Source organism: Crinia signifera, chromosome 3 (genome assembly GCF_055691185.1).
Source record: "Crinia signifera chromosome 3, ASM5569118v1, whole genome shotgun sequence".
Classification (NCBI taxonomy): Eukaryota; Metazoa; Chordata; class Amphibia; order Anura; family Myobatrachidae; genus Crinia; species Crinia signifera.
The window spans coordinates 244,771,730-244,787,851 of record NC_139219.1 but is presented as its reverse complement, the minus strand read 5'-3'; the positions used below and the strand labels follow the sequence as shown (position 1 = coordinate 244,787,851).

The window sequence follows — 16,122 nt, the reverse complement described above, 5'->3', positions numbered from 1 at the left end:
CAGGAGACACAGGACAACAGGCCAGGGGGACACCGGACTGGGGTGTGGGCAGGAGGGGCATGCACTGCGCTCCCCCTCCCCCCCAGCAGCAGCAGATGGAGACAGCAACAATGGTGAGTTGCTGGTGGGAAATTGGGAAATTCTGGCTCTGTGGGGCATATGTGTCTCTGGCACTGTGGGGGCATATGTTTAATGGACATCACATTGTGCGATGTAATGGGCATCATGGTATGGGGCGTAATGGGCATTACGGTGTAATGTGTAACTGGCATCACAGTGTGCGGCATAATGTGTAATTGGCATTAGGGCATGTGTAATGGGTATTACATAGTTTGCTAAAATGTGGAGGTACACAATACAATCATGGTACATGCCACGCCCCCTCCTGATAGGCCACAACCCCAATTTCCGGCACACCTCCGGTGCACACAAGCATTCCATCTCCGTCTTCCAGAAAGTTGGGGGGGGGGGGGGTAACACCATGAGTTCCTACACCAGGTGACACCACCCCTAGTGACGCCACTGAAGACACATACTCACCGAAAGGTTCATCTTTAATTGTCACAGTGAGATCAAAGTTATTACATTTCTTCTCCTTTTCTGTCTCAATGGCGTAATACACCGATGTCACCTGGGGAAAGAAAAACATCATCAGTGATTAATAATTATTAGTGCATAGTTAGCAGACTAAAAAAACTGGGGTGTCTGCGTGTTTAAACATTCTGCAAGATGTACAATTTTTCTATGTTGTTTGGAATAATATTAAGAAATATATTATTAAAAATATAAAAAAATCATGTTATTTTGCCCACTTTGGAGGGTATTCAATTAACCCGCAGGGTTATTATGACTAATAACCGTCAGAAATCCTTGTGGCCGGGCCTGCCATCAGAAATTGTGGGGCTTAGGACTGACAAAATCGGCAGCCTTTACCCCAACTATTGTTACCCAAAATATTTGATTTAGATATTTTGGCTGCACCCACTTATTTGGCGCCTCAAGGACGGTGCCATCAATTTGAATTTCTACAAAAAAACACTAAATGACAGCGGGGATGGGGTGCTCTAGGTGACACTGTGTACATACAACATTATGGGTGAGATTTAATAGGATGAGAGATTCAGAAAGTGAGAGATTTGGTAAGAAATCTTCATTTTTTTTAAAGCGGCAATCATTTACACTGCTAAACCAGTTTGATTTTGAAGTGTAAATGATTGCCGCTTTAAAAAAACTGGAGATTTCTCACCAAATCTCTCACTTTCTGAAACTCTCATCCTATTAAATCCCACCCATTTTTTTTAGAAGTACGCCAAACATATTATACAACAACACACTATTATGCCCATTACATATTATGCCACCCACCATAATGCCCAAACATATTATGCCACACACCATAATGCCCATTACATATTGTCACACAACACAATGCCCATTACATAATATGCCACCCACCATAATGCCCAAACATATTATGCCACACACCATAATGCCCATTACATATTGTCACGCAACACAATGCCCATTACATATTATGCAACACAACGTAATGCCTATTACATATTAAGCCACATAACGCTTAATATGCAATAGGCAATAATGCTCCTTGCAAAAGGGGTAATTAAATGCTCATTGCCAGGGAGATTTGCATTTTAGTTGTCATAGGGAATGCATGCACCTTGCCAAGGGGAGATACATGCTCGTGGCCCAGAGGGAGTTACATGCTCGTTGCCCAGGGGAATTACATGCCCATTGCCCAGGGGGAGTTTTTTGCTTATTGCCATGGGGTTATACATGCACATTGCCAGGGGGAGTTTCTTGCTCATTTCCCAGGTTTTTATATAGCGCACACAAACTCCGCAGCACTTTACAGTGCATAGTTATGAGCAAAAACACATACCGAATTACAGTACAAGACAGTTTATGACAAGTACATGGTAAATATGGAGAGTTGCATCAGGGGACAGGACACTGAAGCTATCATCAGGGTGGCAGTGGTTTATATATTCTAAGAAAGGCACATGAGGAGAGAGGGCCCTGCTCGTGAGAGCTTACATTCTAAAGGGGAGGGTTAGACAGACAGGGGTGACACAGAAGGGGAAGAAGTGAGCATAAACAGGTTAGGATGAGAGATGGTCAGGTTTTATGCAGGAGGGTGGGAAGAGGTCAGCTTAGTATTTGATATTTTAAATCTAAAAAAGCGCTGGGTCATCCAAGAGTCGACAGCAGAGAGACAGTAGGAGATATGAGTGAGGATAGAGGGAGAGAGATCAGCAGAGGAGCGGTAGATTTCAGCAGAGAGACAGTTGGAGATAGGAGTGAGGATAGAGGGAGAGAGATCAGGAAAGGAGCGGTAGATTTCAGTATTATCAGCATAGAGGTGAGAGTGGAAGTTGAGTGAGCAAATAAGCTCACCCAGGCGGACGTATAGAGATAGAGAAGAAGAGGACCAAGAATAAAATGTTGGGGGGACATCACTATCAATGGAAGAGCAGGACAGGTGGAGGCATTAAAGTTACAGCTGTGCATTTTCAAAACAGACAGTGCACACACAAGCATAAAGAGTGATATTCAAAGTTTTAGCAGTTGTAGAGATGGTGATATCACGGATGAATAGCCAGATAAAACAGCCAGGAGAAGTATGTTGTGAGGATGAAGTGAGCTCACTCAAAGCAGTCCCTTGGTTTTCTGAGTTGCTGTTGTTTTCTTTCTGTGTCGCTTTGTTACCAAGATACCAAGTTGATTGTCAGGTTCTGTCCAGTTTAAGTCCAGGCTAATTCCAGGCTTGAGCTATGTAACTATTTTCTCCCTACTTACAAATCTTCCTACTTTAAAATCTGACAAATATCAATAGTCAGCTTTCAATGGTCAGCCAGGCTGTGGTCAGCCTGGTATCCACAAATACTAAAAGCGGTTTCTAAATTAATTTATTGAGACCCCATCCAGCCAGTGCCCCTCTCCTACTAGCAATAAAACTAGGATAAACAAATGGTAAGAGGTTACATACCATCCCAGCCACTAATACATTCTAACTCACTTTAATTCTTAATACAATTGCACAATTACCTGCCATCTCATCTTGGATGTCTTGTCGCCAACTCAAACTCAATATTTCCAAAACGGAATTACTTATATTCCCGCCAACTAAGAACAGTTACCATCCTGATATCTCCATCGCTGTTGACAACTCGATAATCTACCCTACCCCACAAACTCGTTGCTTAGGGGTCATCCTCGACTCTGAACTGTCCTTTCTTCCCCACATTCAATCTGTCTCCAAATCATGTTACATGCATCTAAAAAACATATCCAAAATACGACCCTATCTCACACAAGACACTACCAAATCTCTTATCCATGCACTCATTATATCCCGCATTGATTATTGCAATAGTCTCCTAACTGGTCTTCCCAAGAACAGACTCTCACCACTGCAATCAATTTTAAATGCTGCTGCTAGGCTGATCTTCCTTGCAAGACGTTCATCGTCTGCTGATCTGCTCTGCCAGTCCCTCCATTGGTTGCCTGTATTTTACCGTATTCAATATAAAACGCTTCTACTTGCATAAAAAGCTATTAACCATACTGCACCAGCATATATCTCTGCACTTATCACAAAATATCTCCCATCTCGACCACTACGCTCTACACAAGATCTGCGTCTCTCTTCTGCACGGATCACTAGCTCCCATTCACTATTACAGGACTTTCATCGGGCTGCTCCCATCCTATGGAATGCCCTTCCACGCACATTAAGACTCTCCACCAGTCTCCAAACTGTCAAGCGTTCCCTGAAAACTCACCTCTTCAGGCAAGCCTGTCATATTTAAGTTCTACATGCATAACCCTCCGAGGCACTTATGTATTATATAGCTTCCCTTCTGGACTTGTAACTGCTATGCTATTACTGGTGCCTGTCCTTGTGTTTCCCCCCTATATCCCTATAGATTGTAAGCTTGCAGCAGGGCCCTCCTACCTCCAAGTCTGTCTGTTGTTGCCCAGTTTGTCTTATCACTGTCTACTATTGTAAAGCGCAACGGAATCTGCTGCGCTATATAAGAAACTGTAAATAAATAAATAAATTACCTATGATAATGCAGTATGCAAGGCAGAATGATGTAGACTTAATGGGCATTACAATATGTGGTATAATGTTTGAGGGGCATTATGGTGTGTGGAAAAATGTGTAAGGGGCATTTCCATAAGCAGGAAAATGACAACAAAATGTAAGGGGCAGGAAACAAGAAAAAAAAATTCCCTGTGGCGGCCAAAATTCTGGGCATGCAAGGTTGCAACACTGGGGTAAAGTTTTATTTTCCTGCAAGGATACACCCCTTGAAGCAAGGCTACACACCATTTTTGGAACATCAATGCCATAGGTGTGTGTGTGTGTGTGTGGGGGGGGGGGTCACATTTTTAAACTGTGCATACTGGGTGCCAAGTTGTCTAGGAAAAGCCCTGTCTGTTTTACAAAATTGCCATGAGGGGGTGCCAGAAACTTTTTGGGTGGGGGGGGAGCAAACTTTATAGTTACGCCACTGAGCGGCTGATGGCTGTTTCTGGGAGATGTGCCCAAGCCCTTCCCTGTGTTCAGAGCAGTAGGCGCTGGGACTGTTGTCCCCAGGGTACCCCCCTGATGGCGGCCCTGCTTGTGGCATGGTAAAGGCTATCCAAAGCCTTTTTTATATAGCGAAAATTCTGGACTCATGCACAAAAAAACAAAAACCTAACTCAGAACTGCAGAATCAATTTTATTTTCCCTGAGCGCAACCCAATGTGTTGGGTTTTTATGCAGACTTTACTCTTGTAGTTGCCAAGCTTAGTCCACCTGCCGGGACTTGTGCTGGGACTTACCATTGGATCTACTTCTTTTTATTTTTTATTTTGCTTCTTATCCATTACATCAACAGTATGCAATTTATAACACGTAGATAAGTTGGTTATAAACTTTAAACTACACTTACCCTCAAAGTGCCTTGTCCCTTCCCCTTTGCAGTGACCACAAAGTCTTGATTTATTTTAGTCTGTAAAGAGACACATTGCTCCAGTTAAACCATGACAACATTTCCAACAAGTTCCCAGTGTCACATTCTCCTCTGTGAGTAAATTGCAGAAATGTTCCCACCCACACACAACAATTCGCCACATGGACGGTGTAATGGTTAGCATTACAGCCTCACAGCACTGAGGTCATGGGTTCTATCCCCACCATGACTCTAACTGCACGGAGTTTGTATAATCTCCCTGTGCTTTCGTGGGTTTCCCTCGGGTACTCCGGTTTCCTTCCACAATCCAAAAATATACTGATAGGCTAATTGGTTCCCAACAAAATGAATGCTAGAATGAATGTGTGTGTACATGTGGTAGGGAATATAGATTGTAAGGGACTGATGTGAATGTTCAACTATTCTCTGTAAAGCGCTGCAGAATATGTGTGTGCTATATAACTAGTAATAAATAAAACAGATAAATATTTCTCACCTGGTCCGAACGTGCCTCCAAGGCATTTTGAAGATTGATGCGAAGAGTTGTACCTTGTGATCTCCCAGGGAGCTTAAAGGAGACATCCATATTCAAATCTTTGAGAGGTGGGGCATCTATCTGATACTGGGCAAGCGCCTGGAACACCATAATAGTAGCCTAGAACAAAGATGTAGACAAGTTATAGGTTTTACCTAATTGATAACCACTGTTTATTATTATTATTATTATTATTATTATTATTATTATTGCTGCTACTACTGCTATTATGCTTTATGTAAACATTACATAAAGGGGCGGATTGGGATGGAAATCCAGCCTGGGAAATTTATGGAAGCAGCCCTAATGGGGGTGGAGTCTGCTTAGGGGATGGGGTCTGTGAAAGGGGGCAGGATCCCGACTTATAGGGTAGGATTTTAAGCAGTTGCTGCCTTTCTTGCAACTTTTGCTGCAGTTACGTCTGCAACTTTATGCTAACGCCGTTACACCGCCCGTCCCTGGTGCACGGTTGTGCACCAAAATATATAAGGACTGGCCCCGTAGGAAAATACAAACACATATGCACCAGCAGGTAAAAAAAAAAAAGAAAAATCATACTTGGACCCCCCCCCCCCCACAGGAACAACCACATTGGCCCCCACAAATAAAACACTGGCTCAACCAGAAAACAATAATATATGCCGATATAATATATATATATATATATATATATATATATATATATACTCATAGAAGTTGAGCCTGCCACCGTTTGCCTTGACCAAGCTTGCTACTTTATTATTCTGCACCCAGGATCCTGTTTGAAACATCCAGGACTTTGTTCAATCCAGCCGGACCGGCACTTTAGTGGGGACTCTACCAGGTACCATCTGCTTACATACAGCGAGGGATTGCAGACTACTAGAACTACATTGTCGACACCTTGCCTATTATACAGTTGAGCATTCACGGATATAAGTCTGCCTGGACATCCCCTGAGCTGGATATTAGACCGGGACAATAATTGCTTGTCTTCATGCCCTGACCCAGTCTGATTGAGTTGTGGTATTCATCTTCAAATTGCAGCTCATATTACTCAAGGCTTTTATTGTGTATTTGTATGCTGCCATTTATGCACACTGTACATGTTATTGTTATTATTATTTTTCATATTGAAATAAAAAACTAATTGTTTAATCTAGCCATAACTCTGACCCACTATACGTCAGTGAAGCACGAGCGATATTCATTACCCAATTTTTCATTTTTCAAACCCAGCCTGTAACCTGGCAGTTAGCAGCAGATTGTACGATCATTTATCTCCACCACTTTATCGGGCAAATGTAGTAGTGTGCGAGGTGTGCGAGATGCCAGCTGAACTCAGAGGTTTCTGTTAAAGGGGCAAAAACTTTAACAAAAACCTCTGAGTTTCGGGCCAGCATCCTGCATTACCGCTGGACTCAGAGGCTATAACATTTGATGTGGGTGTCGCCCTATAGGCTGCAAATGGATGTTTATGCAAAACATCCATTCGAAGCCGTGCAGGCGAATTTGCCCTGCGAAGGGGGGGGTGGGCGGCAATGCGGGTGGTGGGCGGGCTTAATAAGACTCACAGCGCTGGGACCTTTACAGCGCTGCTTGTTAACCAGAATGAGGTCCTATGTGTGCGCTATATAAATAACCATTAGTAAATAAATACGTTTCTTAGTGGATCAATTGATGCTCATCATACCCAGTTGAACTGTTTACATTTGTACAAGTTGTCACTGAGTTAATGGAGGAGTCACAGTACATACTTGTGTTGATCCCCAAACTTCTCCACGGAATTGCTGCTCTGTGATCCATTTAACTGCCGGGCCACACTGCTCAAACTTATTGAGCTTGAGAAGTGCGAGGATTGCATAGGATGTAGCCTCCAGGGATAAGTAGTGGGAGCTTGGCTCTATCCAGCGATTGTTACCTAGAAAGAGATTTCAGGTCAGAAATACAAATACACAATCCGTACATTACAAATAATGTTACACTGTTTGGCTGAGAAACACTGTAGCAGAACATTCTTTATGCAGATTACAGAATATAGGCATGCTGTATAATATTTTAATCAACAGAAGCAGCTTGTTCATCTGAGTGGCCTAGCGATGTACATAAGACGCATTTAATGTGGAACAATATGTACAGTCCATGGGTTATTTTTAGAGATCAAAAAATATTTTTCGGTTTTAAGGTTAGCAAGAATTTTTACAATGTTTATTTGTTACAAATGTGCTGTAATTGTGTGTGCGCATAATTGATTTTGAACAAAATAACTCTAAATATGGTGGCATTCTGTACGTGCGCAGGGCCCATCATGTTTCCCCCATTTTCCAGGAGTTGCTGGGCTTGTGACTGCGCCATGAAGCACAGTTTACTTTGCCTCGCAAGGCGGACTGTGACTGCTAGCTCATGTAAGGTTAGACTTACTTAGGCTGATTGCAGGCAGGTGCGGTATGCAGGCAGGGGGTGGTGTGCAGGTACAGGGTGGTATACAGGGAGAGGTACTATGCAGGCAAGGGGTGGTGTGCAGGCAGGGGGTGGTGTGCAGGTACAGGGTGGTATACAGGGGGAGGTACTATGCAGGCAGGGGGTGGTGTGCAGGTACAGGGTGGTATACAGGGGGAGGTACTATGCAGGCAGGGGGTGGTGTGCAGGTACAGGGTGGTATACAGGGGGAGGTAGCATGCCGGCAGGTGTGGTATGCAGGCAGGGGGTGGTGTGCAGGTACAGGGTGGTATACAGGGGGAGGTACTATGCAGGCAAGGGGTGGTGTGCAGGCAGGGGGCGGTGTGCAGGTACAGGGTGGTATACAGGGGGAGGTACTATGCAGGCAGGGGGTGGTGTGCAGGTACAGGGTGGTATACAGGGGGAGGTAGCATGCCGGCAGGTGTGGTATGCAGGCAGGGGGTGGTGTGCAGGTACAGGGTGGTATACAGGGGGAGGTACTATGCATGCAGGGGGTGGTGTGCCGGCAGGGGGTGGTGTGCAGGTACAGGGTGGTATACAGGGGGAGGTACTATGCAGGCAGGGGGTGGTGTGCAGGCAGGGGGTGGTGTGCAGGTACAGGGTGGTATACAGGGGGAGTTACTATGCTGGCAGGTGGGGGTGTGCAGGTGCAGGGTGGTATACAGGGGGAGGTAGCATGCAGGCAGGTGTGGTATGCAGGCAGGCAGGGCAGCCGAGAGAGGGGGGGAGCGGGTACAAATTACCTGGGCCCAGGCTTGCTTGGGGGGCCCCGCAGGGGCCCTGGTCTGACCCCTCCCTTCCCCCTCCATCCCTCCCGGGTAGCAACAGCAGCACACACTTCTACAGCATGTGCTGTGCATGTGTGCTGCTGCTGAGATTACAGTTTTTAGAGTTTTCTTTCACCCTTAAAACATTTTGGGGGCGTGGCCTAAGTGCGGGAGGTGCCCACACTTAGGCCACGCCCCAAATTTTTTACCGGGGCCCGGAATTTTTCTCGGCTGCCCTGCAGGCAGGGGGTGGTATGCAGGCAGGAGGTGGTACGCAGGGAGGAGGGTGGTATGGAGGCAGAGAGTGGTATGCACATAGAGGGTGGTATGCAGGGGGAGGTTACATGCTGGCAGGGGTGGTATGCATGCAAGGGGGAGGTAGCATGCAGACAGGTGTGGTATGCAGGTAGAGGTGGTGTGCAGGCAGGAGGTGATATGCAGGGAGGAGGGTGTTTTGTAGGTAGAGGGTGGTATGTAGGTAGAGGGTGGTATGTAGGTAGAGGGTGGTATACAGTGGGAGGTAGCATGCAGGCAAGGTGGTATGCAGGGAGGAGGGTGGTATGCAGGAGGAGGGTGGTATAATGGGAGGAGGGTGGTATGCAGGCAGGAGGGCGGTATGCAGGGACAGTGTTATGCAGGGAGGAGGGTAGTATGTAGGTAGAGGGTGATATACAGGGGGAGGTAGCATGCAGGCAGGTGTGGTATGCAGGCAGGGGGTGGTATGCAGGCAGGAGGTGGTATGCAGGCAGAAGGTGGTATGCAGGGAGGAGGGTGGTATGGAGGCAGAGGGTGGTATGCACATAGAGGGTGGTATGCAGGGGGAGGTTACATGCTGGCTGGGGTGGTATGCATGCAAGGGGGAGGTAGCATGCAGGCAGGTGTGGTATGCAGGTAGAGGTGGTGTGCAGGCAGGAGGTGATATGCAGGGAGGAGGGTGGTATGCAGACAGGAGGGTGGTATGCAGGGAGGGTGGTATGCAGGGAGGAGGGTAGTATGTAGGTAGAGGGTGGTATACAGGGGGAGGTAGCATGCAGGCAGGTGTGGTATGCAGGTAGAGGTGGTGTGCAGGCAGGAGGTGATATGCAGGGAGGAGGTGGTATGCAGGCAGGAGGGCGGTATGCAGGGAGGGTGGTATGCAGGGAGGGGGTGGTATGCAGGCAGGGTGGTATGCAGGGAGGAGGGTGGTATGCAGGCAGGAGGGTGGTATGCAGGGAGGGTGGTATGCAGGGAGGAGGGTAGTATGTAGGTAGAGGGTGGTATACAGGGGGAGGTAGCATGCAGGCAAGGTGGTATGCAGGGAGGAGGGTGGTATGCAGGCAGGGTGGTATGTAGGGAGGAGGGTGGTATGCAGGCAGGGGGTGGTATGCAGGCAGGGTGGTATGCAGGGAGGAGGGTGGTATGCAGGGAGGAGGGTGGTATGCAGGCAGGAGGGCGGTATGCAGGGAGGGTGGTATGCAGGGAGGAGGGTAGTATGTAGGTAGATGGTGGTATACAGGGGGAGGTAGCATGCAGGCAGGTGTGGTATGCAGGCAGGGGGTGGTATGTAGGTAGAGGCTGGTATACAGGGGGGGTAGCATGCAGGCGAGGTGGTATGCAGGGAGGAGGGTGGTATGCAGGGAGGAGGATGGTATGCAGGGAGTAGGATGGTATGCAGGGAGGATGGTGGTATGCAGGGAGGAGGGTGGTATGCAGGCAGGGTGGTATGCAGAGAGGAGGGTGGTATGCAGGGAGGAGGATGGTATGCAGGCAGGGTGGTATGCAGGGAGGATGGTGGTATGCAGGGAGGAGGGTGGTATGCAGGGAGTAGGATGGTATACAGGTGGGGGGTAGCATGCAGGCAGGGGGTGGTATGCAGGCAGGGTGGTATGCAGGGAGGATGGTGGTATGCAGGGAGGAGGATGGTATGCAACTTCTCCTGCATTTGCATTGCTTAAGGATCACATATGATAAGCTGCTGCAAGGTGCTTATTCTGTGCGATCCAAGCTGAATCAGGCCCCATGTGGGACTTTATGTTTGACATGTTGCAAACATCTGCATCCAACTTTTTTACCATTAGCTCTTATCCGTAGCTGATAGATTCCTACTTTGTGCGTCAGACATTTCACAAAAACGGCATAAAATCCTCTGCTATTACATCCCAGCCACAGTTTCATAAATCAAATAGAAAAATCAAATTGGCCGTTACCGTAGTACAGCCTATAGTTATCAGAATCTTCAAAGACTGGGCCTGATTCCAGTTGCTCTGGTCCGTGGCGTGTTCACCATCCTGTTCACACCTAGCGGTGCGGCCGACAGCGGCGGGCTGCACCCATGGTAATGCTTAGGATTTCATGGAAAATGCTGAGCGTTCCCATGGAGAGTAGACAGTGACGCGGGTGTACAGGGAGCACGCAAAGCTAAGATACCATAGAGTGTACTCTATGCGTGCACTTTCCAAATCATTCGATGGTCGCTGACCATCGGCCCTTGTACGCTACCCTCAGCGGCGTAACTATAGCACCGCAACCCCCGCCACCGCCGGGGGGCGCTGTGCATGTGGGGGCGCCGGGGGCTGCGGTGCTATAGTTACACCCCCCCAATCCCCCGCAGACTTACCTATCTCGCTGGTCCCGGCGGCTCCGTTCTTCTGCTGAGGACCACCACAAAATGGCCGCCCCCATATAGCACACAGTTCTCTGAAACTGTCTGCTGTATGGGGGTGGCCATTTTGTGGTGGTCCTCAGCAGAAGAAGAACGGAGCCGCCGGGACCAGCGCGATAGGTAAGGCTGCAGGGGATTGGGGGGGGGGGGGGGTTTGCATGGGCGGCGGGGGATTAGGGGTGCTTGACGGGGCGGCGGCGGGGGCGCCCAAAACTTAGTTACGCCACTGGCTACCCTGCAAATGGATGTTTATGCAAAACATCCAATCACAAAGTTGCGGGGGGGTGCGGACCGTGGCGGGGGCATATCCATCCATTCGCAGCATTGGATGTGGAGGGTGAAATCATTCGATAGTTGGCGGCCGTTAAACGATTTATCCAGCGCACGCAGATCAGAGACACCTCTATCGTGTCTTTGATCTGTAAGCGCCCTGTGCAGGAAGCAGACGAGCAGCTGACATGCGCTGACGTCAGCTGCCCCCCCCCCCCCCGCACCGGCATCATGAGTGTAGTATAGGGTTCCGACAGTCGGGGTCCCGACAGTCAGTAGCCTGACGTCAGGATCCCGACTGGCCGGACTCGCCACGCTGTGCTCGCCACGCTGCGGGCACGGTGGCCACCTATTCTATTCTCCCTCTATGGGGGTCGTGGACCCCCACGAGGGAGAATAGCTGGTGGCCGTTGGGCACACGGCTGTCGGCGTTTTGACAGTCGGGATCCCGACGTCGGGTAAATTACTGTTGGGATCCCGACTGTCGGGAACGCGTCCGGCACCCGGCATCATCGCTGGATTTCCCTTGAAACGTGCAGCGTTACCCCCCCTCCCCCCGCCCACACTACTAGGTGTGAGTGTGACAGAAAACATGTAGTTCGCCATACCCGATTGCACCCTGCATCTGCACATGCGCCAATGAAAAACATTGGGTCCCCGTGCAAAACGGAGACTGATCTAATCACAATAACCCCTTATGTGTCATGTACAGTGCTGCAGGTGCCACTGCTATTACTGTACATGCAGACATCAAGGTTGCAAGGTTGGGGGCATGCACTCAGTGAACAGTTTGTTTGCTGTGGGCGCACACACCCAGCATCTGCACATGCGCAGAAATGCGCTAAACATTGCCACCGTGGAAACGCATATGCACTAACAAACGGACCCTAATAAGGTCCCATGTACTGCAGTACTGCAGGTGCCATTACTATACCTGTAGATACAGACTGCAACTTCCCTGTGCCCTATGTGTGATGTATGGTATTGCAGGTGCCATTACTATACCTGTATTTGCAGACAGCAGCTTCCCTGCGCCCTATGTGTGATGTACGGTACTGCAGGTGCCATTACTATACCTGTAGATGCAGACAGCAGCTTCTCTGCGCCCTATGTGTGATGTACGGTACTGCAGGTGCCATTACTATACCTGTAGATGCAGACAGCAGCTTTTTTGCGCCCTATGTGTGATGTACGGTACTGCAGGTGCCATTGCTATACCTGTAGATGCAGACATCAGCTTCTCTTCGTCCTATGTGTGATGTACGGTACTGAAGGTGCCATTACTATACCTGTAGATGCAGACATCAGCTTCTCTTCGCCCTATGTGTGATGTACGGTACTGCAGGTGCCATTACTATACCTGTAGATGCAGACAGCAGCTTTTTTGCGCCCTATGTGTGATGTACAGTACTGCAGGTGCCATTACTATACCTGTAGATGCAAACAGCAGCTTCCCTGCACCCTCTGTATAATGTATGGTACTGCAGGTGCCATTACTATACCTGTAGATGCAGACAGCAGCTTCCCTGCATCCTATGTGTGATGTACGGTACTGCAGGTGCCATTACTATACCTGTAGATGCAGACAGCAGCTTCCCTGTGTCCTTCAGCTTTCCAGCTCTGGCCAGTGCATATGAAGTGATCGCAATCGAATACGGTTTGTTCAGAGATGTATATTGGCTATTTAGATAGGATATTGCTCTGTCAATACTTCCACCTAGATTCTGGGGTAAAAAAAATAATTGTTAATTTTAGTGTTTATTATAATAACAGAATTTGCAAGTCTTTCAGTAAAGGTTTGTAGCGCACAGAAGACGACATTCAGATTGAAAATATTTTTTGTAGCATTTTTTGTTATTGTTTTCCTTTTTCACGTTTTCATGTTGATGTGTGAGGAAATTCATTGGCACCTCCCAGATATATACATGACTCTTTGGGGGAAATTTACTAAGCTAATTCGTATACAGCTATTCGTATACAGAAATACACCTATTATTTACACATTTGTATTTTTGGGATTTACTATCCCAAAAATACTCCAATTCGTATTCGTATTGATGGCACATTCGTATTTGTATTTACAAATACGAATGTATACGCCATTGGGAAATACGAATAGGAATCACCATTCAAAAGAATGGTGAGTACTAATTTACTAAGCGATAATTGCCGGCCAAATATGCAAGGAAAATAGACCTCAATTTCCTGGCGTATTTGGCTTTAGCCTGCACCGATCAGTCAGATCCGTGCAGGCTTCAGTGTAAAATAAATATAAAAATAAATAAATTTTAAAAAACGGCGTGGGGTCCCCCCTACGGCCGTAACGAGCACCAGGCAAGTCCCCCGGGCCAAAGCATTCATCCCTACTGACCAGTCAGCCTGGGCAGGGGTCCCTCCACCGGACCCCTGGGATATCAGGACACCGGACCCGGGGACCTAACTACTGGCTCAAGGTATCAGTATGTGTGTATCAGTATGTGTGGGCTTTGGATGTAATAAAGCTTTATTTTTCTTGTGTTTCAGTGTGTGTTTTTTTAACTATTTCAATTACTGTGGAACTACAAGTTTAATGCCCTGCATGCTGGGACTTGTGGTTCTCCAAGTCCCAGCATGCGGGGGAGGCTTGCTGGGACTCATAGTTCCACGGTATTAGACAATGGTTTATCATTCTATTTTTTACACAAAGATCAGCCCGGTTCTCACAGCCCAGGGGTACCGGGGACAGCACCAGGCTTCACCCTGGGCAGGTAAGTTCTGGAGGGGGGATCCCTTCATTGGGGGGGGGGGGGTCCCCACTCCCCCAGGATTCCTGCCCAGGCTGACTGGTCGGTAGGGATGAATGCTTTGGCCGGGGAGACTTGTATAAAAAGTCTCCCCCGGCTGTGGCATTACCCTGCTGGCTGGTTGGCCCTGGGGCTGGTTCTTAAAATACGGGGGACCCCTATTCATTTTGTCCCCCGTATTTTGGGAACCAGACCAGACCCTGGAGCCTGGGGCTGGTTTTAAAAAGCCAGCGCCCTATTTCGTTGGTTTCCTCATTTTTTAAAACCAGTCCCGGCTCTTTGAGCCTGGTGCTGGTTATGGCTGTGGGGGGGACCCCACGCCATTTTTTTTAATTAATTTATCAATACGAATGAATACGCCATTGGGGATTACGTATTTGACTGCTTTGTAAATTATCCTCCGTAACACGAAATAGAATATGGCTAAAACAGCCGTATGCAGTCGTATTCATTGGTATTAAGAATACGAAACATCTTATTCGTATTCTTAGTGAATTTCCCCCTTTAGGGTAAATGTAGTTCTAAACATGAAAAGAGATTATATTGCCCATAGAAACCAATCAGATTCTGATTATCATTTCTCTATTGCATCTTAGAAAATGTTGAACAGAATCTGATTGATTGTTATGGGAAACATCAACTCTGTTTATGTCTAGGACCTTTAGTAAATGTACCCCTTCTTGTCACGAATACCTATAACAACATTTATGAACTTAACTTGAGAGCTCTCTGTCACTCAGTCACACTGTTCTTCATTACATTTCAAAATGCTTAATGAGTGAGGAATTTGACTGGAATCTAACAGGTTATGAGTGTGAACCCCGGGAATGACAGTATAATTAAATATGTTCTATAATAAAATTCTAAAAAAGGATGGGGGGGCAATTCTCTATCTGGCACAGGGCACCAGAAAGCCTAGTTACAACTCTGAATATATCCCTGATCTTGTCATGTTCTAATTTACAAGAGAGTTAATGTTATACATTTCATATGGCAGTGATCATAATGTTTTGGCTCATGGGTCTACACTGAGGCATCGTGCTACATTGTCGATGTGTATTCTTGATGCTACACTTATTCTTTCTGATGGACCAGGCTTTCAACACCCACCGCCTACTGCAGTACTAACAGAGAAGGTGGAAACATAAGAGACGTACAAGAAGTGTCCCTTGAATGGTATAATCCATTGTTCCGGTGAGAACTAGTCCAGATACTTACAGCAATGTGGCCGCAGAGTTCCTCACTTTCCAGCATAGCGATGAGGACGAAGGCTGTGAGAGTAGAGTCCAACTCAACAGCTCCCTTTGTTATACCGCCCTGTGCAACAAAAGCAGAGAACATACATTTACCAGTAACAGATGGAGGTATGAGATTGCCGGGACTGTATAACACAGGGGCTGATGCAGAGAGACCGGTGACACTAATACTAGAGTGGCATAAGCTTGGCACTCACATGTGCCTGGGCTGTGGGATGGAGGAAGGGTGGGCTGGACAGAGGCAGAGTACAGTAAGGCAGTGGTCACACCATTGTGTATACAGTGAATGTAGGCTGCTATGGTGACATATACTGTATATACCTGTGGAAGCTGAATAATTTATAGGTGTCTATGGGCGGATGTGAAATATACAATGATGATAATAAAAAATGACCTTCGCAAACTGCTGCTGATTGATTGCAAATGTGCCACTAATGCCAACATCC

General features: G+C 47.3%; 1 protein-coding gene across 1 annotated transcript in view; it reads right to left on the bottom strand.

The window, feature by feature from the left end:
* The window catches only part of LOC146064363 (complement C3-like), a 32,407-nt gene extending 16,675 nt beyond the window's left edge, over positions 1-15,732 (bottom strand). The window contains exons 1-6 of the mRNA XM_083177785.1: positions 15,639-15,732; positions 13,211-13,361; positions 7,257-7,420; positions 5,482-5,640; positions 4,965-5,024; positions 541-631 (exon numbers count right to left, since the gene is read on the bottom strand). Of these exons, the coding sequence (XP_083033911.1) occupies positions 541-631; positions 4,965-5,024; positions 5,482-5,640; positions 7,257-7,420; positions 13,211-13,361; positions 15,639-15,674 (661 nt within the window). The 5' untranslated portion in view covers positions 15,675-15,732. The remainder of the gene's footprint in view (positions 1-540; positions 632-4,964; positions 5,025-5,481; positions 5,641-7,256; positions 7,421-13,210; positions 13,362-15,638) is intronic.
* Positions 15,733-16,122: the final 390 nt, after the last annotated feature.